The 23773-nt window shown below is 40.5% G+C and overlaps 1 protein-coding gene across 1 annotated transcript in view; it reads left to right on the forward strand.

Moving 5' to 3' along the window:
* The window catches only part of LOC121507021 (receptor-type tyrosine-protein phosphatase gamma-like), a 769028-nt gene that overhangs the window by 611775 nt on the left and 133480 nt on the right, over nucleotides 1–23773 (forward strand). Inside the window, exon 7 of the mRNA XM_041783136.1 lies at nucleotides 18004–18161. Within this exon, the coding sequence (XP_041639070.1) occupies nucleotides 18004–18161 (158 nt within the window). The remainder of the gene's footprint in view (nucleotides 1–18003; nucleotides 18162–23773) is intronic.

The raw sequence follows: 23773 nt of genomic DNA on the forward strand, positions 1-23773 counted from the left end.
CTTATGAATTTCATTCACAATGCTGATAACAAAGTTATGAGTGAAATAAAACTTAAACTCACTAGAAGAAATGAAGCTATATGACAGCGGTGTTGTCTAATAATGCTGTACTTCAACTTTTGACACCCGTTGTCAGCCTTTCAACACATTATTCAGCATTTATATATGAATCTAATTACTGTAAAGCATAACCCATACAGGGATTTTTATCCTGACTCAGCAGGCTGGCCTCATTTAAAGTACATCTGAGGAACTTTGACCCCAGCCAATCAGGTTCCAGTGTTGTAAAGACTTAAAGTTTTGAAAATTATTCAACTCAATTTGCAGCTGCATTTATCTGCAAGCTACAGCAGGACCAAAAACTGTCATATATATTGAAATTTAGAAGTCCAAACAGTCTTCACTTTTAAAGTCCAGACCAGAGTCCAGATAAGGCTGACTCTGAGGGGGGGTTATGTTTGAACATGGCATTTCTTTTCCTGCCTTCCTCTCTGCTGAGGAAAGCTGTCGAATTAGCAGTTTACTGTACTGTTATCCTGCTCCGATGTGCTGCCATCTAATGACCATTTAACCCTCATTAATTTTTATAAATTGATATCTGCAGCAGCTGCAGCTTAGTCATAATCTCTCAGCACCAACTCCATCCTCACTTCTAAGGTTTAGTGGGTTCACTTCATATCCAATACCAAAAAAGTTGTATGCAGAAACTCCTTAATCATAAACCACTCGTCACCTCTGAAATGTTAAATCTTGTTCCTCAAGACTGTGCCATCAAGACGATAGCCAGTGAGATCTCAGATTATTTGGAGTAATATTGTAAAGGCATTCTGGATCTAGTGTATAAATACTGAAACATAACAAAGCATAAAAGCACAGCATAAAAGCAAAGACAAGGTTAAACAAACTTTTTTGATCCTCACTTGGGAAAATTCACCAGAGCACTGGGAAGTTTGCCCAAATCAAATATAGACAGAAAATAAAAAGGAAACTTTCTCTGTCTGAAATTTTGAAACCCTCAGGAGTGCGGCTTTAGTTCAACAACAAAACAAAACAACTCACTCTTCTCACACTGAACTAAGTATAGAAATGCACAGGGATGCAAAGAAAACAAGAACACAACACTCAAGTAAAGGTATAGCTGATTTAGAGAAGTTTAACCCGGGTTAAAGAGAACAGAAACACCTGGAGGATGTTTACTTTTAGCTCTTATTGGTCAGCTTTAACCTGTATGATCACTGTATGCTGCTCACAAGGTTGTATTGTATATACTTAGTAACAGAAGATCATTGCACACATTGATAAAAGAAAAAGTCCATTCCCTCCCCCTTCTCTCTATCTCCACCTTTCAGAGAATGTGTAAACAAGCCGCTCACAGATTTTCCCCTCATGATGTCATGAGGGGATTTAGCCCCGCCCCCGGGTTCAGTTGCCCTCCCTGCTTGGAAGAAAGCTCCACCCTCCTCTCCTGATCCTCCTCTCAGGTGCCAGCTGAGGAAGATCAGGAGAGCCATATCCATTAAGCCACATCCATTTCCTGAGAGGGGCGGAGTCAGACAGCTCATTAACATTTAAAGCTACAGATACAGAAATAGAGCAGTTTTTAGACATGCAAAAATCCAATGCTGGAGTGTTTTTCAGCAACAAACTTCCCAGGCATGTTTTGGGGACCCTTTGAGACCAATATAAACCTTTCTGAAAACGGTAAAATAAATCCTCTTTGAAGCATGGAACAGGAAGTTGATGACTTAATGTAGTGAATTTATTTGTTAGTTAAATCATTAAGTTGCTCAAGGTTTCTGCCTTTTAAAGGCAGTTTTTTCTTTGCCACTGTTATTTTGCTAAAAGGGGCTAAGTGCTTTATTCATGATGGAATATTTCTTGGTTTCTGAGAGTTATCTCAAAGTGTCTTTGATTATGCCAACAGTTTCAAAAGCTGATATAGGGAGAAAATGAGTTAAATTTGGCAAAAAGCAGAGGCAAACATGCATGAAGAGTGGTAAAAAAAAGAAATTAAAAAGGGGATGAGTGTTTAAAATTAGTGGCAGCATGGGTGAAAATGGAATACAGTGGCAAAAAGAAGTTGCAAAAAATAGTTTAAAGTGGCAAAACAGTGTACGCTGTGTGAAAGGTGTAAATTTAGGTGTACAGTTGCAGAAAAGGGTAAAGAAAAACAGAAAAAAATTGGTAAGAAAGGGTGAAAAGCAGCAAAACAGTGGTAAAATGGATAGAATGCAAAAATAAGGGGTAAAAATGATGTAGTGTGGCAAAACCTCAGCAACTATGGGCAAAAACTGGTTAAAAGTGGCAAGAAAGGGTGACAAACATCAAAAATAGGCTAAAAGTGACCAGAAGAAGTGTTAAAACGGGTGGAAAGTGGCAATAGATGTGGGAAACATGGTCTGAAAACATGTTGAAAAGGAATTTAAAGAAGCGCAAATTAATAGATCAAGTTATAGTTTGACACACTTTTCAGGTCCAATATGACGTAACTGCTAGCCAGGCAAGAGCACCAAATGCTACATCAATAAATCACTGCTGTGGAGGGTCCAATCTCTGGGTTTTTCAGGGGCCCCACCAAATCTGTGAGTAGTCCTGTCCAGGGGCACAGGAAACTACCTGTTGAAAAATTAACAGAGTCCACACCTTTAGGGTGGAGTAGGTGGATGTGGTCAGTTAACAGCCGGTACCAACCAGGCAGGGATGCCATGGGCCGCTGGTCATAATGTGGATGTCCTAAGGGTCCCAAAACTGTCCCTGGGCCTACTACCAGGGGTGAAAAGGCTCAGACAAAAGAGATGCTGTCGAACTGGACCTTGGTTGCTGAGGGACACACACCCTGGCCACCTCAGTCCCCAACCATTGGCATATGCAGAGAATCCTTAATGCATAGTACTGTATGTATAATCAAGGCACTTAACCACCTCTTTTTGCTCATCTCTGGCTTTGCACTGGAATAGTGTGTTATTTAGAAAGTGAAATGCAGACAGACACGTCCCAGATGACTGTGCCTAAGACAATGCACTTTATGCAGTCAGAATGTAGCCTCAGCCTTTTGCATCATCTCGCGCCACATGCAGCAGACTCACTCCACAGACTAGGACGTCTGGGATGATTCAGTGTTGTTTTTTAATCTTCACATAACAAATTAGACAATTTTACGTTGTTTTCTGTAAGCATTGTAGTCTCTGAGATGAAAACAGTTGTCTCCTGCACACAGCCCTGAAGTGCATCTCTGTCATGATCAAAACTTCTCCCCTAAAGCAGTGTTCTGTCTTGTCCCCCCCAAAGGGCCTGACTCGCCTCGCAGCAGCAGAACGGCTTCAGAGTGAATTTTCAGAGCCTCGGCATACACAAATAAAACTTTGATAAAAACCCCATCGCATGATACTTGCACTTTATCTCCTGCTCAGCTGTCTTGGAAAAACTACTCTGCCTCCATAATTCATCTAATACAAAGACCACTCAAGTTCAATCAAGGCCGTGCTCCCATCTTCCCCACCGGGTAGGTGGTTGGCTAATTCGCTCTGTCTCCACCGGTGCTCCTCTATGGAGCAGCGGGTGGGTAAATTTTTCACAGCGCTCTCTTCTCTTGTTGCCGGGCTTGTCTGGCGGACACGCACCACAGGTCTGACTCCTCTGTCTTTGTACCTCATGCCTTGTTGCATTTTACATGAAACCTTGCTGGAACAAATGCCCTCTGACTAGCTACCAGCGAGCGAGCTCCGCGCCATCCCTGTGAAATCAGCCCGGTAAAAAGGCTGAGTCTGATTTACATAGAAGACTCATGAAAGGCTTCGGCTGCAAAGAGAGGAGCCCATTGTCTACATGGGTTTGCAGGGAGATGGAGGCAGATGCAAAGACTGATAATGATGCGGTGGGATGATGGGAAAAAAGGAGAGACTGTGGCAAGGAGGAAAAGGAGCACTGTGATTGCTTTCCCCTGAGCTCATTCTTCTTATTTCAATGTGTTTTAGATTGAATTCTGGATTAAACTCAGAAACATCGTCATCACTATCAATCACATTTTAGTTAAAAAGCCACTTTTATGCAAACTAGTGCAATTTAAAAGGCTTTGCAAAGATTATACAAGCAGAAAAATAAAAAAAAAATAGAAATATGATTAGTGCAATAAAAAAGTGAGATTTGATATTCAAAACGAAACCCAGATGAATGATCAACAGTGAAATGTTAACTCAGTAGATTAAAAACCAATCATATTTGAGCAAATTCATGAAATTCTTCCTGAAAAGCAGAGTAAATAAACATGTTTTTAGTTTGCAATCGAATGTATGAATCTTTTGTGCTCCTCTCAGATCCTCTCGAAGGCTGTTCCAGCGCCGTGGAGCGTAATGGCTGAAAGCAGCAGCACCACATGTTTTTGTACAGCTTTGAGGAACAGCCAAAAGAGACGAAGCGGAGGATCTGAGGGGCCTTCCTTGTTCATAAACCAAAAGCATTTCTGAGAGGTAGTCTGGTGCAACGCCATGTAGTGTCTTATAAACTTCTGAGAGAGTTTTCGAATCAATATGAGAGCCAACAGGCAAACGCCGTGGAGACTTTAACATCCACATGCAGTCTACTCCTCGCTTTGTTAGTGTCTGCACATGGGCAACAACATTTGAGTCATGGTTTGCTTTACTTTCAGCTCTACCAAGATACAAAAAAAATCAGCAAAAATTTTGTGTGATATATCTGAAATATCACATCAGACCTGATAGACTTTATTGCCCCTATAGGAGGAAATTCACTGCATGCAAAAGTAAAGCAAAAACATATGTGCAACTTATAAACTACCTATGGTCATAAACTTTTGGTAGTGACCAAAATAATGAGATTGTGGATACAAATTGATTTCTCTCTGGAGGGTGGCTGGGCTCAGCCTTAGAGATAGGGTAAGAAGTTCAGACATCTGGGGGGAGCAAGGAGTAGAGCTGCTCCTTTGCACTGAAAGGAGCCAGTTGAGGTGGTTCGGGCATCTGATCAGGATGCCTCTTGGACCCCGTGGAGGTATTCCAAGCACGTCCAGCTGGGAGGAGACCTCGGGGAAGACCCAGCATATGCTGGAGGGATTACATATCCTGTCGTGTTTGGGAATGCCCTGGGATCCCACAGAAGTAGTTGGAAAGTGTAGCTGGGTAAAGCGACATAGGGGCGGACTTGCTTAGCCTGTTAGCCCCACGACCTGGCCATGATTGGTACTGCTCATTTCCATACCTCGCAACTGCAGCCTTTATAATCTATTTACCGTAGTTCCACACCATCCCAAAAACCAGCCTGCCCACCAGGAATTCTCTCGTTTCTCCAGATTAGCCACTCTGGTCCTGTGGCTGAATATCATGTCATCAAACAGCCTGTTTGGGTTTCATTTCAAACAGCACTACATCACCTTTAGAACTTTTTTAGTATTTCTTACTTACTGCAGTCTCATGCCCACTGGAGGAGTGTCTCTACACTAATTGGTAAAAACCTACATTAGCTTCCCACTTATGAGCACATGGCATTCATCAAATTAAGGAACATAGGTGAGAACAATCCTACAGTTTGGGAAGTTTCATGACTCCAACACAAGTTTTTCTTAAGAACTTTCTCAAGAACAAGTTGACAAAAGATCTTAAGACAACATTAGTAACATAAGATAGTCAACTAAAAAAATACATCAAATCAAATAACATTTATATAAATCTATATGGACTATTTAAACAAGCATAATAACTACTAAATAAAGTCTGAGAGCTAAAAACAAAATTGAAAAAAATAAGATTAGATCTTAAAGTGAGCAGAGATAGACTTATAAATTGCTTTTACATGTGTAAGATGTAGAGATGTTACATAAGAAAGTGAAGCTAAAAGTGACTCATGGTGTTTACAGCTGTCAGGAGGTATTACACCTGAGTCACACTGTTTACCTCTACCTGCGTGTGACGGCTGGCTCCAACGTGTCTGTCTGTGTGGTCTCAACATTGGTAGGGTTTCTGCTGAGGTTCTGCTGCTGACAGCCCTGTCTCTCTGTGGACATTAGATACTTTTATTCGATACAACTGTTTGATTTACTATCATCTTTTTATGTTGACAGAAACTGAAACAAAATGCAGGAGCTGTACTGAAAGAGTTAAGCCCTATTACCATCAATGACTCAACATCCATAAGACCATCAGTGTAGCATACATGTTCTGTGCCCTGGTGCAAATTGATTATTTTGCCCCTTCCCTTTTTCCCTTAACAGATGCACACTCTCATGTGCACAAACACACTCAGTCACACAAACCTATTTGAAAAATTTGTACTGATTTGCTTCTTCATTCAGAAAAACAACATGAAACTGTAATCAGACCAGCTTCTAATCAGCACCATGGACAGCAGCCAGAGCAGCCTAAAAGTTACAAACATTACAAGTGTTCCATCAACCAAAAGCCTTTTTTACCCACAAGTTTGTGTATTATAGCTGAAAATTAGCTCTTAGCAAAGTAGAAAAAGTTTGCTACCATTGCATGTTTCATTCTTCAAGATTATTACTTTTAAAAACGGACCACATTCAGATGGCAAAATTTGAAGTCCACGTTCTTCTGCTTAATATTGTCACTCATTACTTAGCCTAAAGACATCTTTATCCCCATTTACTAGCTCAGAATAGAACTAAATGTTCCTATGACATAGGAGTTATTGGTTATGGGTTGTTTGTATTAAAGAGCATTGTCGCAGTGAGGCAGTAGTCATAAGGAACAGTTATGTTGGCTACATGTGTTACAGTCTAGAAGGATAGTTTGACCGGGAATATGTGCATGAGCTGATTAAAAATGTTAATTATTAGTTAAATAGGCTTCTTATCCTGGTGAAGATGCCAAAGACATCTGATTTTAACCATTTAGCCTTTTAGCAGCGTGCATAGCTCCAGGGGTGCCACAGTCTTGGGGGAGAGGGGATGTCAAGCTCTAGCTGCTTTGAGGTCAAAATTAGATTTGCACTTGTTTTAAAATCAGGATATAGCACTTCTTAAATGCATTTTAACATTTCATTAATTTTGAAATTGATAGCAACACATTGCAAAAAAGCTGGGACACAGGCTTGTTTACTACTGTGTAGCAAACCCTCTTATTTTAACGGCAGTCTGTAAACATCTGGGAAGTGAGGAGAGCAGTTTTGAAAGAGGAATGCTGTCCCATTCTTATCTGATGTAGGATTTTAGCTGCTAAACAGTCCTGAGTCTTCTTTGCCAGACATTGTGTAAAATTTGCCAGACAAATGGATGGATGGATGATTTGGTGGATGGATGGATGGATGTATGGATGGATGGATGGATGATTTGGTGGATGGATGGATGGATGGATGGATGGATGGATGGATGGATGGATGGATGGTTAATATAACGTGTTGATCATAGGAGCTCAGCTCCAAGGAAAAAGGTTTGGATTTACTTGTCCAGGCAGATCTGCAAAGATGACTTTAATGACCTTAATCCCCCTGTGCATCATTCCCAGTTTTCAGAGGAAATGCATGATGCTAGTTTACACAGCGACAGAAGTGGTACCATTTTCCAAAAATTTCACTCTTCTAAAAACTTTTGCAGGCACCTTAAACAGTGTTGTTATATAGTGCAAACAATCAAAATCCAAGAAAAGTTTCCCACTTTTGGCTGAAATGTGTGTAATGGCCTAAAACAGCAGATATTAGGGTTGTTTTTGGGTTAAATTATGTAATGTACTGTGCACATAAATCATTAATAATATAGCCTGGTAGACATCTCAGTGGAGCCCACATTATCAAGGCTGAGTCCTTATCTCAGCATCTGTGGCTCCATTCTCTGCTTCTCTCTCCTTTATCTAATCTTTAATGATCAAATAACGGCAAAATGACCCAAAAATTATCTTTAAGTAAAAAGTATAAAGCTCTAAGTATGGTTGCTGTCAGAGTAAGTGTAGTTGTTGAATACATTAAAAGAGATTTGGAGTGAAAATAAAGTTAGCCCAACTTGTTCTCAAGGAAAAGAATGAAGAGTCTGTTCAGTCTAAGGGCACATGGGATTTCTTCTTAGAAACACAAGTTTTCTCTTCTCATCCAAGCTCCTCCAAAACAGCAGGCCCGCCAAGAGTTATCCTCCAACATAATTCAGCTACACGGCTGGAGAGCAGGCATTTTTAAGAAAAAGCATACCAACACATCTAAGAGAAAGATGCACCGACCAGATCAGCTCCTGTCAATAAATGAAAACTCAGCAAGCCAGCCCAGTGGACGAATAAAACAACACGACTGGCCAAATGAAGAGTAAAATCTTCAAAAGTACACCCTGAGAAGAAAAAATGAGGACAGTTTAATAGATGTGTCTGCCCCAAATTTCTGGAAATCCTTTTGAGGAGAGGATGAAAAAGAAGCTTAACATGCGAGTACTGTGCAGTGGAGCCACATCAGATCTGATGTGAAAGGGAGCGGTTTGGGATTAAACCCCCATCGGCAGGGGAGTTGTAGACGTACTTTTACAGTACAGACGGGGAGTGAAGAGGGAAATTAACTCCAAGTTCTTCTTCTCCTTGGAATGCCACAGGGTCGACACGCTACCTCAAACCAGGCTGAAACACCATGAGCCATGTACACGCTTTAAAGATTAATTGCCAATCAGGGTTGCAGAGTGCCGAGTCAGTGGAGACTCCGTGCAGTGAGTGAGATAGTGAATTAATGGACTTGTAATTTGTGCCATCGAGGAGGAATGGCTTCATTTTAATACAGTGACACGAGAGCAGTGGGAGTACAGACGCTTGAGTAGATAAACAGAGGGAATGACACAATGCTGACCGAGAGGGGAGTGTAAATATACAGCAGCTGAACAATGGGCACAAACCAGAAGCCTTTCTTACTGTCCCTCTTTACTCTCTTAAGTAGTGAACACACTCCAAACACAGACATCTTCTTCTCTAAAGCCTGTCAACATGCACTGTTTTACTTGGCGTGTTCAAAGTGGCGTGTCTTCAGCTCAGCTGGGCGGATCTCAGAAAGTGTTTAAGATTCAAATATATGCAGGGTCTTAGACCAAACAGACTTCTGACTGTGGCTTACATATGTCCAACATTTGAATAAAATCAGGAGCTCCTCCATTCTCTGATGCAATCATGAAACTTTATGTAATCTGTCTGGAGTCTGTCCGTTTTCAGTCTCAATGCTTTCATAATGTTGGACACAAGTTTTTTAACTCATGCAAAAGCTTCAGTGAGGAGATTTCAGCTGGTTATGAAAGAGGCTGAAATGAGCACTGATGCCTCAATGGGATGTGCAAACCCAAGAAAAAGGAGCAGCAAGGTTCCTCATATCTTACAGTTGTTTTAAATGCTGTGCTGCTGGCTAGGTGTCAGATCAAGTGATTTAGTACACAAGATTTTCAGTGTGTAAAGATGTTCCGATTGATCAGGAACTGATCATTATTGGTCGGTTTTCTTTAGGAATAAGTAGCTTATACAGCAAGGAGGGGGCGTGTTCTGGCCCAAAACATGACCCTGCCCCCTCCTTGCTGATGTCGCAGCCTTGTCGCAGCCACAATTCTTGCATTCATTGAACTTGTGAGTTTTTGGAGAGTTTCTGCTTGAATTTCTCTGCAAGATGTCAGAGTATCCTCCCAGAGCTGCTGTTCTAATGTGAACTGCCTCCCACCCTCATAGATCTTTAGCTTGAGGATGCTCCAAAGGTTCTCAATAGGGTTGAGGTCAGGGGAGGATGGGTGCCACACCATGAGTTTCTCTCCTTTTATGCCCATAGCAGCCACTGACACAGAGGTATTCTTTGCAGCATGAGATGGTGCATTGTCATGCATGAAGAAAATTTTGTTACAGAAGGCACAGTTCCTTTTTTTAAAGGCAATTTAATCGGCTGTACAAATAATATTGGAAATTTGATCTTGATTTGATAAGGGAATAGTGACAATTATGGTACTAAAGTAAAAGTAAAAAGTTTTCAGTTTAAAGTTTACCTTAAGTTCTGAGTACCGAGAAGAAACTGAGGAGTTGTTCAGTAAAATGTGATCCTTCCTTATTTGTGAGAACAAGAAGATCTCTGATTAGTGACCAGGTTGTTCAGGTAAAGTCACATCTCTATGATGAAGTAAAATACACAGCTTAACTAACAGTGTTAACTGAACTCATGTAGAGTTAAATTTAATACTTAAAAAGTGTCCATATTGGTCTACACTACATATATCAAACTACACATTTAAAGTATTAAATATTTCACAATATGACAGAGCTGCATAACCCCTGAAAATCTGTGGTAGGGTGGATCACCTCTGGCAAGAACAAAGCAGAGTCAACTTCATGGTAAAGCAGTGCATACTGATGAAGAATATGCAGTATGAATCCTTTAGTAACACCTAAAGTCACAGGTGGGCAATCTAACTCAGTGGATAACTTTACTCATGGTGCAAATGTGTCTCACATTAAAACCAACAACAATATGAGCAGAAGAACCCAAGCAGAGTTGATTGAATAACAGGCAACATCCAAATGTAACTAGCCCCCCTCCGTGCTAGCTCTTACCGCCCACCATGCCCACGAGGTGACTCTACCTTACCCAGGCTATCACATGTGGGGCTTTTCCACTAGGACTTTCAGTCACACCAAGCCAAAGCAAGCCGCGCTGATTTACTTTCCTATCACCAGTTTTGCCACACCAGGCTGCGCCGAGAACGGTCCTTCTCTGGAGCAGGGCCAAAGAGAGCCAGCCTCGCCTCCAAGTGCGCTGCACTGACGTCAAAGCCGTTCACAGAGTGCAATTTGCTGGGGAGATTTACCCCTTCTGCTTATATCCTGCCCTCATATAATATGTTTTCAGCCCACAGGGAGATAAATGTTATCCCTACCTCTGCTCGGTCTGACCGAATCAAACCAAGTCAAGCCAAGCCACTCCTTGTAATGAACCCCAAATAGCCATCACAGCCTAAACAGTATTAGAACCTTCAACAGTCCCATGTTCTACACATGCAAGCAAAATGACAATGCTGATACTATGACTCTTAATTACACCTTTAAAAAGATTACTATTCCTGGCATTAATGTTACGCATGAAACTGTCAAAAGTACACAAAAGAAAATAAATGGAAAGTGGAGATAGAGCAAGCTTAGCATGAGGGTGGAGGAGGCAGAGTTAAGGTGAGGTATCCTGACTGGATCTAGCACCCACCCCCGCCCACAGAGCTTGATGAATCAGGTTTCTTAGTGATATAAACTAATTGTATCAGTTACATAATACAACTGAGTTAATATTCTGAGACTGATTGCCTCTTCTTTATGAGACTATTTGCACTGTTCTCCTGTTGAATAGGCATAGTGGGTTTTTTGGTCTGTTGATAATTGTCTTTATTAATTTCTGCAAATGAGCTCATGTACTGAATGAGTCATCACATTATGTAATTCAGTTGTTCTTACTGTAGGATACTTGCATGTGGTGCAAGAAGCACCATAATCCAGAGCCGAAGATCTCTCTATTACGGCTTCAGACATTTATATTACTGGTAATACCACTAGAGCAGGATAATTGTTGTCCCTGTCTGCTAACTTGCGTTGTGTTATGGCTTTGCACTTGTCTGCTTCAAACATGACCCCGTCCCCCCTCAACACATCACCACTACCAGCGCTCACATCATTGGCTCTGCTGATCCTGTTCTCGCCTTTGTATTTGTAATGCCTTGGTGAACAGTCTGGATCCAAAAATGAAAATCCCATCCATCTTCTCCAAAGCAGATTTGATTATTAGCCCTTTTTTAAAAAAATATCCAAGCCAGACTTAGCACAAGTTACCTGAGTGTAAAATGATGGTCGATGCTAAGCTAAAGTTCATAAGCATAGTTTATTCATGATCTCCACCATAAATTCTACAGTACCCACAATCCTAGTGTTTGACATTGACGTCTCTGATTGGTGGAGCCTTGGGTAACCCTTGAAACTACAGCTCCATGAATGATGACTGTCGGCCCCCACAGTATGTAGAGATAAATACTCAAAATATGAGAACATTGTTTAAAATGTTAACTCTACCGTGAAGACAAAAAGACAGTGAAAACATAAAACTGGAAAAAGTGACCTGAACATCAAAGAAAATGAATCGAAATGGATTATGGGTTACCTAGTTCCTTCAGTATCGTAGAGAAATATGTACAGAGTCTTGTACCTATGCTTTTTTCCCCATTTTCAGATGCTATTTTTACAGGATTGCATGTTTCATAGTCATGAGTATTGGTAACTGGTTAGCTTGGTTCATGCAGTGAAAGTGGAGTAATAAGGATTTTACAAAACATCTACGAATTTGGTTCTGGAACTAGAGTCACCTAAAAAGAGGGTTGGCACTGTTGAGCTCAGTACCTTTAAAGCTGGAACAAAGGGGGGATTACCTCGGCCCATATCACACCTCTATGATGTTCGTGTTGAAGGCAGTATACCAGGGCTGTTGACTGAACCAGGATGACTTTTGTGCTTCTTTTATCAGCTTACGCTGCCACCTGTAGGAGGTCACAGTACACTACAAAGCTACGTAGACAGACCAAATATAAACCAGATATGACTGGTGTTGGTGTCGTATCGGCCGCTCTCACTCATAGATGAGATGATTGGTTTAGGTATCAGCAGCAAAAAGATGTTGCACGTTGACTGTCAGAATGGAAAGATTGTCATCAACCCAGCAGTGCTACCTTTCCCATGCTAAGCAGAAAGAAGAAAATCAAAATAGCCAGAATTTAACGGGGAATCATGACAGGATGATACCACAGGACACTTCCAGACTATACAAACTGAGTATGAGTGCAAGGTCCACTGCTGCAATGAGGCTAGTTGAACAACTTCTAATATTGTATGGAAGATTACGTCTATCCTGGGACCAGCAAGCTTATAGTTCCAGCTTAAGTTCAACCTAAATGGCTGCAGATAGTGCACGTTCAAGGTAAGCAGGCTGTAATGTGTAATGTTGTTGTTGTTAAAGATGAAGCTATCTGATTGGAGAAGGTGTCTGACTTTTTCACCTTCTATATTCAAATGTTTGGTGGGGGTGAAATCAAATGAGTCTGCAATGGTAGTCATATGTAAAGGTCAAATATTGTTATAAAAACAGATGTCAGGCATTCTATTAGTGTTTTTTTTTTTTACTTACTGGGCAGAATCCATATTCTACCTTTATGATAGTGAATGCAATAATAATGAAGTACATATCCAGATTGCATTACCTTTAGCCAGTCAGAGTCCAGCATGTCTTTCCATTAAGACATTCAACCCTGAAAGTATGGGTGTAACTGGAACAAGAAGCCATCTAGTTTCAGTCCATTACTCTGACTAACATCAAATATTTGCTTTTGTGATGCACTTCACTGAGAGAAGTGTTGTTCATGACCATAAAGCACTCAAATTAATTCTCACATTACCGACTGAAGTTTGCAATCAGAACACACAATAAAAACACAATAAAAACACTGCATAAAATCCTAATGAATTCCACTCAATAAATCCCAACATTTACCGTCTGTTGATGACCCTGGATGGAAAGTCACTTACTCACTGTTCTGCAGTAAAAATCCACTTATCACTGCTAAATACAAAGTTCTCACGCAGGCATAAAATGCCACCTCATTTCATGTGCAAATGAAGCAATCTAGCTGCAGAGCAGATAGATGAGTCCCTGCTTTTTTATTCCTGAAACTGCCCTGCAACACCCTTTAGAGCTGAAATAGCTCAGTCTTTTTTGAACAGTATGCGTCATCGTCCCAGTATGACTCTTCCAAGGCCCACTTCCTTTCACAAAGCAGTGGTGCTCAGGAGTTCAGGAATCAATGAAAAAGCAGTTATGACCCAACTGTATTTACACTCTTTCATCAAAGACGCTGAGCCTGTGCTCATGGGCTTTTGATACAGAATAAGACATTTTCAGCCATGCAACAAAACGTAATACCATTCTCCAAAGAGAGGTTATCAGCTAATCCAAAAAGTCTGTTCTATGTCCTGTAAAACTTACTTTAAACTATACAGCATATTCCCTCAGTGGTGGATTCAGGATGTTTGATGGGCACAGGTGAAAATGACTTTTAAAAAGGGCCCAAAGAGTTGACATACATTTACATATATTGCAATAGTTGGAGCTTCACCACTCTATTGCCTTGTCCACCTTTTTCGACAGGTGCTTTCAGACGGACACTTTATTAGGTTTCATTCACAAATGGGGCACTCATTCCCAAAGTCTGGGTCCTAACTAGAGGATTTTTTGGGGTCACCCATAGTTTCCACTTTCATAATCACTGAATAAGGCTCTAGCAACCACTGAATGGCGGAGCTGCACCCTAGAGGACATTTTTTCTTGTTTAGAGCACAGGGGCATCAAAGAAAATGATGTACAAAATGACTCACTCAAGCCAAATGTTCCCAATCAATTCAACAGCACTTTTTTAGGAGATTGAACTTGGACATTTTCTAAAGAAACTGCTCTTTTTTATGCTTTTAGTTTGTAAGTTGTGCTGTCAGAAGACAAGGGTATTTTACTCCCTGTTTGGCTATTTTAGAAAAAGCTATTTCATTTAGAAATAAAATTAGCAGCTTCCAGTAGATTGAAAGTTACAACAGCTAAAGATAGATGTTGAATCTTTATTTTAAAAAAAGGAAACATGTCAATTAAAACAGATTTAGGAAATGGTGCAAAAGGAGATCCTTTGAGACCCCCCTGCATTTCTTCAGGCCCCTCCTAGAGGCCACAGATTCTGCTTTGGGAATCTTAACTGTAAAAACTACAGCCGTGTTACAAAGGTAGCCCAATACTGCCACCAAAAATCAGTCACATTCAGAGCCCTTGCATGTCTTAATATGTGACTTTTTGCAAGTGTGTGCTTCCCCCTCACCATCCAATGAAATATTAAGACTTGAGTGAGATACTGTATGCAGTGGAAGCTAATGGAAGATTAGATAAGTGGACAGCTGTTCTGACGCCTCACAGGAGGCTCTGAGCTTAAAATACATGCAGTGAGACAGCTTACCTCCTGCTGCTCCTGCTATTGTTAGACTTTTCTGGGCCCTCCTCCATTGTCACGGCTGCTGCTGTGACCACTGCTGCTGGTGGGAGAGAAAGAAACCACAGGTTGTCACTGCACAAGATGTCTCACTGTCTTAAATCTTGGTGGTTTGCACCATTCAAGAACTCTTTGTCTAAGAGCGTGAGCGACAAGGATGTTTCTGATGATAACATTTTGGGGATTTGTGTCGTAGAGCAAGATGCAAAAGTGTGCACTGGGTTCCTCACACAGCTTATTCATATGTGTAAATGATGAAATAAGCCTAATCCCTCATCCTACTGTTCTGCTCCATTACAGGAGTTCAGTCACAATTGTTTATAACTCCACTTTCAATCAAACCAACAACAAAAGATGTGTGTGGACTTTGTATGATCTCTATGAACCATCGTCGAAATAGAGAAGCGCAATTGACTTGAGAAAGAAAATAAGCTGACCCGCCCTCCCCAGTGGAAAACTCCTATTCATGTCATTTGCACAGGACCACCACTCCCCTGGTCAACTGGCTGCATGGATTCAAGCCTGGATGTCAACCAACAAACTCAAACCTAACAGCAACAAAACTGAGCTCATAGTTGTGGCCCCCAAGGCTCTGCCCAGAAAGATAAGAGATCTCCTGCTTGGTGCAGATGGTAGCACCTTCCGCCCATCCTCTGACGTTCATAGCCTGGGCATCATTCTGTACACCCTGTCCTGCCAGTCCCACATCAAATCAGTGACCACATCTGTCTTTTTCCACCTCAAAGATATTTCCAGACTCAGACCATCTAAAAGTGGCCCCACAAGCCATAACATTTTCTGTATATGGTCTATGCACTAATCCACGCATTCGTCAGCTCCCATTGGGACTACTGAAATGAACTTACTTTCTGGGGTACCCAGAAAAGCCCTGTCGCTTGCATTAGGCCCTGGAAGCACATCACCCCAACCCTTATCTGCCTTCACTGGCTCCCAGTTAAGTTGAAACACCCATTTGGTTAATGAAGGGGATTTTGAAACTCATCTATGGCAGTTGTTTGGGAAATGCTGTCCAAGTCTAACCTCTGGTCAATCTAACACCACCCAAAGATCTTGAGTGGAAGCAGATCTTAAGACTCTTGATGCCTTCCCATTAAACTATTATAAATAACATTTAGCCTTCAAAAATATAACTGTATGAGTTGTGAAGAATTCCCTCCACAGTATGTACCAGTAAACCCAAAACTACAGAGCCTCTGCAGCCAGCCTCAATTAGATATTGAGGAATTGAAGGTTTTTGCACTTCTGTTTTGGCTTTAAATTTTTAGAACTGTAGTTTCAGTTTTCCCTCGATTCAGTATCTCTAAGTAGGCAAGGTAAAAATACACCAAATTAGGAAGTGTTGTCTCATCAGTGTGAACACAGAGCTGCTAACAACAAACCCAAGGGGAGTCTGGCCTCACCCTTTTGTGGAAGTCATTGTTGTTTCACAGTATTTTTTACAATTGGCTGGGCCCCTGAAAAACCCAGAGAGTGATCCCGCTGCAGTTTTGGTTAATTGATGATTTCAGTGTGTGTGTGGGTGTGTGTGTGTGTGTGTGTGTGTTGGATCAGTCATTGGTGCTAACCATCAATGCCACATCTTTTTGTCACTTTTAACCAATTTTTGCAGCTTTTGCCTCTTGTAGCCACTTTTTCCCCCACTTTTTGTACTGTATTTTTGCCTGTATTGTCTTTTCCATTTTTCCACCACTTTTTAATAATTTCTGCAAAATATTTTAGCACTTGTGCATACTCTCACATATTCTGCCAATTTTTGTCTATTTTCGCATCATTATCTCATTTTTGCTCTTTTTAACCCATTTCCATCACTTTTTTCGACCACTTTATGGCCCTTTTTTGCCCAGTGCTGCAACTTTTTTTTGCAATATTTTGCCTGCTTCATCTGCTTTTTTTGTCCATTTTGGCTCCATTTAGCCAATTTTTGCCACTTTTTGACTATTTTTACAACTTTTAACCTATCTGGCCACTTTTCACCCATTTTGAAGCTGTTGTTTTGTTTTGTTTTGTTTTGTTTTGTTTTGTTTTGCTAATTTTGCCCATTTTGCCACTTTTAACTTATTTCTGCCACCTTTTTTACTCTTTTAAACAATTCTTGCCGTTGTCACCCATTTTTTGTCTCTCACATTTATTCAGTTATTCACTTTATTTAAAAACATGTTTTATTCATTTCTTTTTATTTTCTGGTATCCTGGCATTTGTACACATTATGGCTGAGTTGTACAGTCTGACATTACTTTCCTCAGCATATTAAGCCTTATGAATACCCACATTTACATAAAGTATAGCTTAGAAACAAAAGCAAAAAAAAGCTCAGAAAATGCCCTTACACACTGCTCAGTGCATAGGCTTGGTTTTCCGCTGAATGCCTACTGTAGAAAACAAATTAGCATCTGATCTGAGGTCAACAGTAGCTGAAGGCCAGCCATTTAGAGAAAAGAAATTGACATCAGTTTAACTGTAAATTGCTTTTCAGATAACTTTAATTGTTTTGTTTAAAATGCCTGCTTCTGGCACATGGTGATTATTTTCATTGGAAGCTTGATTCAAAAGGACTTTCCAGCTTGAAGCCCCCTTTATCATTTCAGTCAAAGCCTTTCTCTCCCCCCACAGACCACTGAGTGTTACATATCAGTGATGAATGTAGAGCACACATTGTTTGTCAGTAAATAACCTCTGACTACAATTGTGCTCAGATGTGTTGTTGTAGCCTTGATTGTATTGTGTATGCCATCCAACACAGAGAGAGGTATAATTATAGGTGTTAAGTGCAATTATGTCTGTCAATAGAGGGACATTGAACAAGGCTGGCACAATGCAGATGAAATCAATAAGAGAAACCTAAAGGCTGTGAAACAGTAGCAGTTGGATGAGCTCCAGGAAGCCTGGTCACACTAGTTTGCAGTGAAATAAGGAGTGTTCTGTAGATCTTGTTGTATTGATCAGAACACTTTGTGCTGCCTTCTCTCATATAGAAAAGGAGACCGTCCTGGAGCCGTTCGTGCTGAAGGACCTGCTGCCGTCATCACTGGGAAGTTACTACCGCTACACCGGCTCTCTGACCACTCCGCCGTGCAGCAAGGTGGTGGAGTGGATCATCTTCAGCAGGCCGATATACGTCTCCTACAAACAGGTGAGAAACACAGAAAGACAACATGTAACAGGAAAACAGGAGCTGTCCACGGTGCTGAAAGAGATGACGCCCTAGAGCAAGTCTGAGTGGCTCAGATACATGACATGGAACTAACAGGAGTGAAATTTCACTCTTAGAGCAGCTGTTTGTGCAAAAGTTTGGCTCTTACCAAAGCTGCATGCCCTCGCCTACTCGGTCTGTTTCTTAACCAGGGAACAGCAGAGCAGAGCCGAGAGCAGCTGGGCCGTAATAAAGACAACCCACAAACAGCATGTTACTTTGGCTCTCCAAGGCTAATTTGCTGTGTATTTGCTGCCTGTTTTGACATAGTGTTGATATGATGATGGGATAAGCAATCTGCTGTCTGTCCTTGGTGTTTTATTTTGAAATAGACCGGATTCTCTTTGCATTCCTGTGTCTGATTCCCTGTTGGTGCCAGTTTGCTCCGTTAAGTTTAACGTGTGCTGGTAGCTGCTCCTTCATTAATATACTCTGCATGCATCTTAAGGATAGCAGAGAAGAGTGGTGCTTCTGGCATTTTCTGTTGCTGTAATATAAACCAGTTCAGAGTAAGTGATAGTAATAATATAATGAGATATTTTTAGAATTTACATTTGTAACAGTCAGTGTCTGCACATGATGGCTGGGACAGACTCCATAGAGCCTAACAGCATGGGTCCAGAAATAAAAATCCCCTTAACTTTCTTCACAGCAGATTAGACTATTAGCCATTATGTCAGAAATATCAGTGTTAGGATAACCATGAGCAACCTCAGCACTGGTGGACTCAAAGTAGAGGCAGTGGTGGCCCCCAATGTTTAAAAAAAAGATGGCCATAAAAGTGTCCTCTTGTATGCACCTTTGCTTTCCCTTCTTTGGTGCCCTCGAAGTGGGCAAAATTTGCATTAGTTTACAAAGTTTGACAGAATTTGCTGTTAAATGTCCTCTAAGTGGACAAAATTTGGCAAAGTTTCCTGTTAAGTGTTCACAAAACAGAAAAAAATTGACAATATGCTCTCTTTGTTGCGCTTTCAGTGGACAAAATAACACAGTGTTTCTAATTTGAAAACTTTTGACAAAATACCCTTATAAGTTCCTCTGCTGACAAAATTTGATAAGATGTCCCTTTAACTGCTCTCCTAATAGACAAAATTCAACAAAAGCCATTTTTGGGGCCCTCTAAATAGAACTCTTTGACAAAATGACCCCTTTGTTGTCCTTTCAGTTGACAAATTTACACAAGGTTACCTCTGTGTTGCCCTCTTAATGAACAAAATTTGATATATTGCTTCCTAAGTGGACAAGATTTACCAATGTACCCTGTTTAGAGCCCTGTAAGTCATTGGTTCTCAACCTGGGGTCCAGGACCCCAAGAGAGGGGCACCAAAGATGTAAGGGGCAAGGCTTTATCTGCTCTGAGGCTGCCAAAATTAGATTTGCAAATATTGACTAAAACCATGATAAAGTAGTCATTAGGTAGTTTATACAAAGGTTTTTTGATAAGAAAAGCATGCATAGGCCTTTTTTAGGTATTTATCAGTGAAACAGTTAAGATCTATGTTGATTTTCCATGGCAGTGTGTCACTTTTTCCTCTCTTGTGGATCCTGGGGGGCTCCACTTTTGATAGGAACATATAAGGGGGACACCAAGGAAAAACTGATGGGAAACACTGCTCCAGCTAGGCCAAAATTTCCAAGTGCCCTGTTAAGTGTCCTCTGAGGGGGCAATATTTGCATTTGTGCCCTTTAAGTTGACCAAATTTCCAGAGTACCCTGTTTAGAGTCCTCTAAGTGGACAAAGTTTGCCAAAGTGACTCCTTAAATGCCCACTGCAGAGAGAAGGAACATGTACAGTTTAAAAGACTGAAATTTCATTGAGTTAAAGAAATTACAATGGATTGTGAGACACAGAATTCTTTAAGTTATGCTTTAACTAAGTTCACAGTCTTGTTCCTGCTTTTTTTCCATTTTCTAATGCTTCTTTTGTGCAGAATGAAGTGCTTATAACGAGTATTTAGGTAGCTAGTTTACTTGGATCCTGGATTAGAGGTGTTTATAAATTTGGTGAAATGTCAGTGGAGAATTTGAATGGCAGATTTTACTCAAAGAACCAGAATGACTGAGAAAGTGGGCTGCCACAGTTGATCTTTATAGCTACATGTCATGGGATGTGCCATTTCAAGGCTGCAACAAGTCAACAAATGCGCCCCCTTTTTAACAGCCAATGCATCCTTTTATGACCCAACAGCTTGGTTAAAACTTAGCATAAATTCATTCAAAGTGATATTGTTTGTTGCATGATGTTATTTACGTTAGCTCCACAATCCTCCACAGACCAGACTTATTACAGATGGGCCTGAGAGGTTAACAATGACTATGAAGACCGGGGACTTTAACGGCTGGTTGTCTGTAGGGTACAACCCCAAAAAATGGAACCTTTCGTCAAACATCCTACCTCCAAGTTTTTGTGCAACAAAATAAAGAAAGATTACAGGGTACAGTATTTGTTTTGTTTTGTTTTGTTTTGTTTTTTGTGGTTTATGGTGGCTTATGTTGGTTTTACTAAAGGCTGAGCTACAGTGTTGTTAGAGCCATGGTGCAGCCGTATCAAAACCCTCCCATTATGACCAAAACTGAACCACTTTATCACCTGGAACATAAAAACAATTATCCTCAGATTTAATTCATTACCCTGAATTAATGACTTGTTATTTCATGATCAAGCCCTAAATGTGCTATTATGTCAGGATAACAGGCAGATATATTTTGTTGCCTTGGAGAAGTCACTTGTTATCAGTGCAACAAATTCCTCTGTGTCTGGGAAACATCATTTGTCATCTGTGGAAGACCATTTAATTAAACCGTCCTAACAGGAACACAGTTTGCTGTGGCATGATTTCATAATTAAATTACAATCTGCAAATAATGACCTCAAAATGACAACTGAAAAAAAATATCCCTGCCTTTACAAAAAGGCTTCAATTTGTTGCTCCATGCAGTGTGTACAGGGTCACTTTTCAAAATGAATCTGCTTCATAATTTAAGAGACGCTGGTTTTGTTTTGATGGCCATTAAAACTGCTGTTTGGTACATTTGGACCAAAGGGAAAAGGATGATGAGTTGATTTATTTCAGTCCAAGTTTGGAGCAATTAAAGTAAGATAGAGTAACAAAAGAGAATTAGCCTACTTAGCAGAAATGTCAGTGACCTTGTCAGAGTAATTCACCTCTAGGGTGCTCACTAACAGAGAAACTTGACTAAGAGCAAAATAAAAGAGGCGTTTCTCTGAATATACAGACAGTGGTATTAAAGCAAACAAAAGCCTTGATGCCTGTGTAGCTGTACTTGTGAAAACGTCTTTGTTTATTGTTTCATTAAAATGTAAAAATATGCTCAGCAGACTACACAAAGAGGCATTCAGGAGAATTCTTTGTTTTCTGTAGCTTCTAATGTTGGACATAACCGGTAAACAGGGTCCTGTTTTAGACCATAATACTCATGTTTGTTGGCCTTAGTGCTTTTGCTGTAGATGGGACTTTGCTAAGGAAAATGCCATATTTAACTCTATAAAAGGATCTGCAGGCATTTAAAGAACCAGCCACATGGGATTAGTATTACCTGTGGACCTCTGATCATTTGTGGATTACGCCTTGATGTCAGTGTTGGGTGTTGTGCATTTTCACGATACACAAAGTCTATAATGCACCCAAATTTACTGACATTTCTGATGGAAAATATGAAGGAGCTGCTGCATGACGCCAGCAATGAAACTGCAGGGGATATTTTTATTTCTGATTTCATGCAAAAAATGTTAATGTCATGCACGTTGCATTCTGCACTGGGCAGGTGACCATAGGTTGTCTTCATGTATCCTTCACATACTACAGGGTGGTTTCAAATAGAAACAAAACAAACAGAGAACTGAGCTAAGGAGTCTTTCTCTTTGTCTGTCTCAAGGTTGGTCTAAAGTTCCTTAACAAAAAGCCACACTGCAGCCTTGCAATCATACAATCTGTTCTTCTTAAGAGGAACCCTGCATGAGCAGACAAGTTCATCTTGTTGGATAGATATTTGTATCTCTATGTATATTGAACTAAAAAACTCACTAGATACTGCATTTTAAGTAATTTTAGTTTATAAACTTACCAGGAGGCTGCCATGTTTTGGTCCACAATGGCGGTGTGACGTCTCAGTTCCTCACCATTTCTATGCAGTAACCGTTGTTTCAGACTGGCAGCCAGTGTTAGGGCTGCATCTCAGAGACGCAGCACATCTCACGCACGGAGAATTTTAAAATTTGAGGTCTCTTCTGTTTATTATTTGCACCACGAGCAGTTATCTGTCCATCTAGAGAGGAAAATGATAAATAGAGGGCCATATTTAACTTGTATCAAATATTTAAATCCACATCAGCAGAATATGTTTGTAATCAGTTTCCTGATGAACCAGATAAAGGTCACGAGCTAAAATGCGTCTGTTCAATAAAGTTGTTCACCGAACTTTGACTCTTTAGAAGCTTTCTGTTTCCACATGGTTCAGGTAAAGATAAACACAGTACGAAAGCACTTCCGGTTTGCACTTTTCAAAGTCAAAGTCCACTTTAGCATTTCTTTGGAGAAACTCTGTTCATATGTACATTATTTTGAATAGATCCCGCACACTTCCACTATACACAGGATCCAGTCACTTTTAGGGAGTTTTATTGAGGTAAAATGTAAGAGGAATGACAGTGCTTTGACAGCAGGGAGACAAAACCAGCACGCAGCAAACTCATGTCAGTAACAGCTGCTCGCAGCAAAACTTTCTGAGAAACTGCCAACAATGGTAAGGAGCTCATAGGGAGCGCTGTGGAACTGTGACGTCACACTACCAGCACGGACCAAAACATGGCGGTGAGTTTATGAGCTCAAATTTACTCAAAATGCAGATATCTGGGGTATTTAGGGAGATTTTTAGTTCAATATACATTTGAGAGATGCAAATATCTATCCAACAAGATGAACTTGGCTGATCATGTAGGGTTTCTTTTAAAACCAAAACAGATGAGTCATTTAAAAATCTGCCCCCGTACATTGTTTACCCATCAAGATATTGACAATTCCAACCAAAAATGAAACTCAGCGTTAGTTCATGCAGGACATGGTAGTCACGAGCCAAGCACGTTCTCTCAGTGATCTATTTATATATAAAGAACTTCTCACTAATTCCTGCTTGCAGTAATGCTGATTCACCACCCTGCTGCTGCTAGCAAAGCTTAACCTCCTCCACCCCAGCCTCCTCCTTTATAGCCTAAAGCTTGTTGCACCCTCATATTGAGAGTCATGCTACTGTATTTATTGTTTTCAAACTGATTTTATGATATCCAGTATGTATTATCATTAATGCACAAATCCATACAGAGGTTTCTAGCCATGCGCTGCCTAGAAAAGTCGAGACAGGCTGCTTGACTGACCCAGGGAGCAGCTTTTACTCTCCACCAAGTAAAACTGTAGGTCCATTTTGCAATAAAATGGTAAAACATATGACGAGAGTGTTCTTGAGTTTATTTATTTTTTTCTTAAGGCTTTGAACAGATATTTTGAATGGGTGTTGATGTGATTTCTTATAGTTCT

Source organism: Cheilinus undulatus, linkage group 3, assembly GCF_018320785.1.
Source record: "Cheilinus undulatus linkage group 3, ASM1832078v1, whole genome shotgun sequence".
NCBI lineage: Eukaryota > Metazoa > Chordata > Actinopteri > Labriformes > Labridae > Cheilinus > Cheilinus undulatus.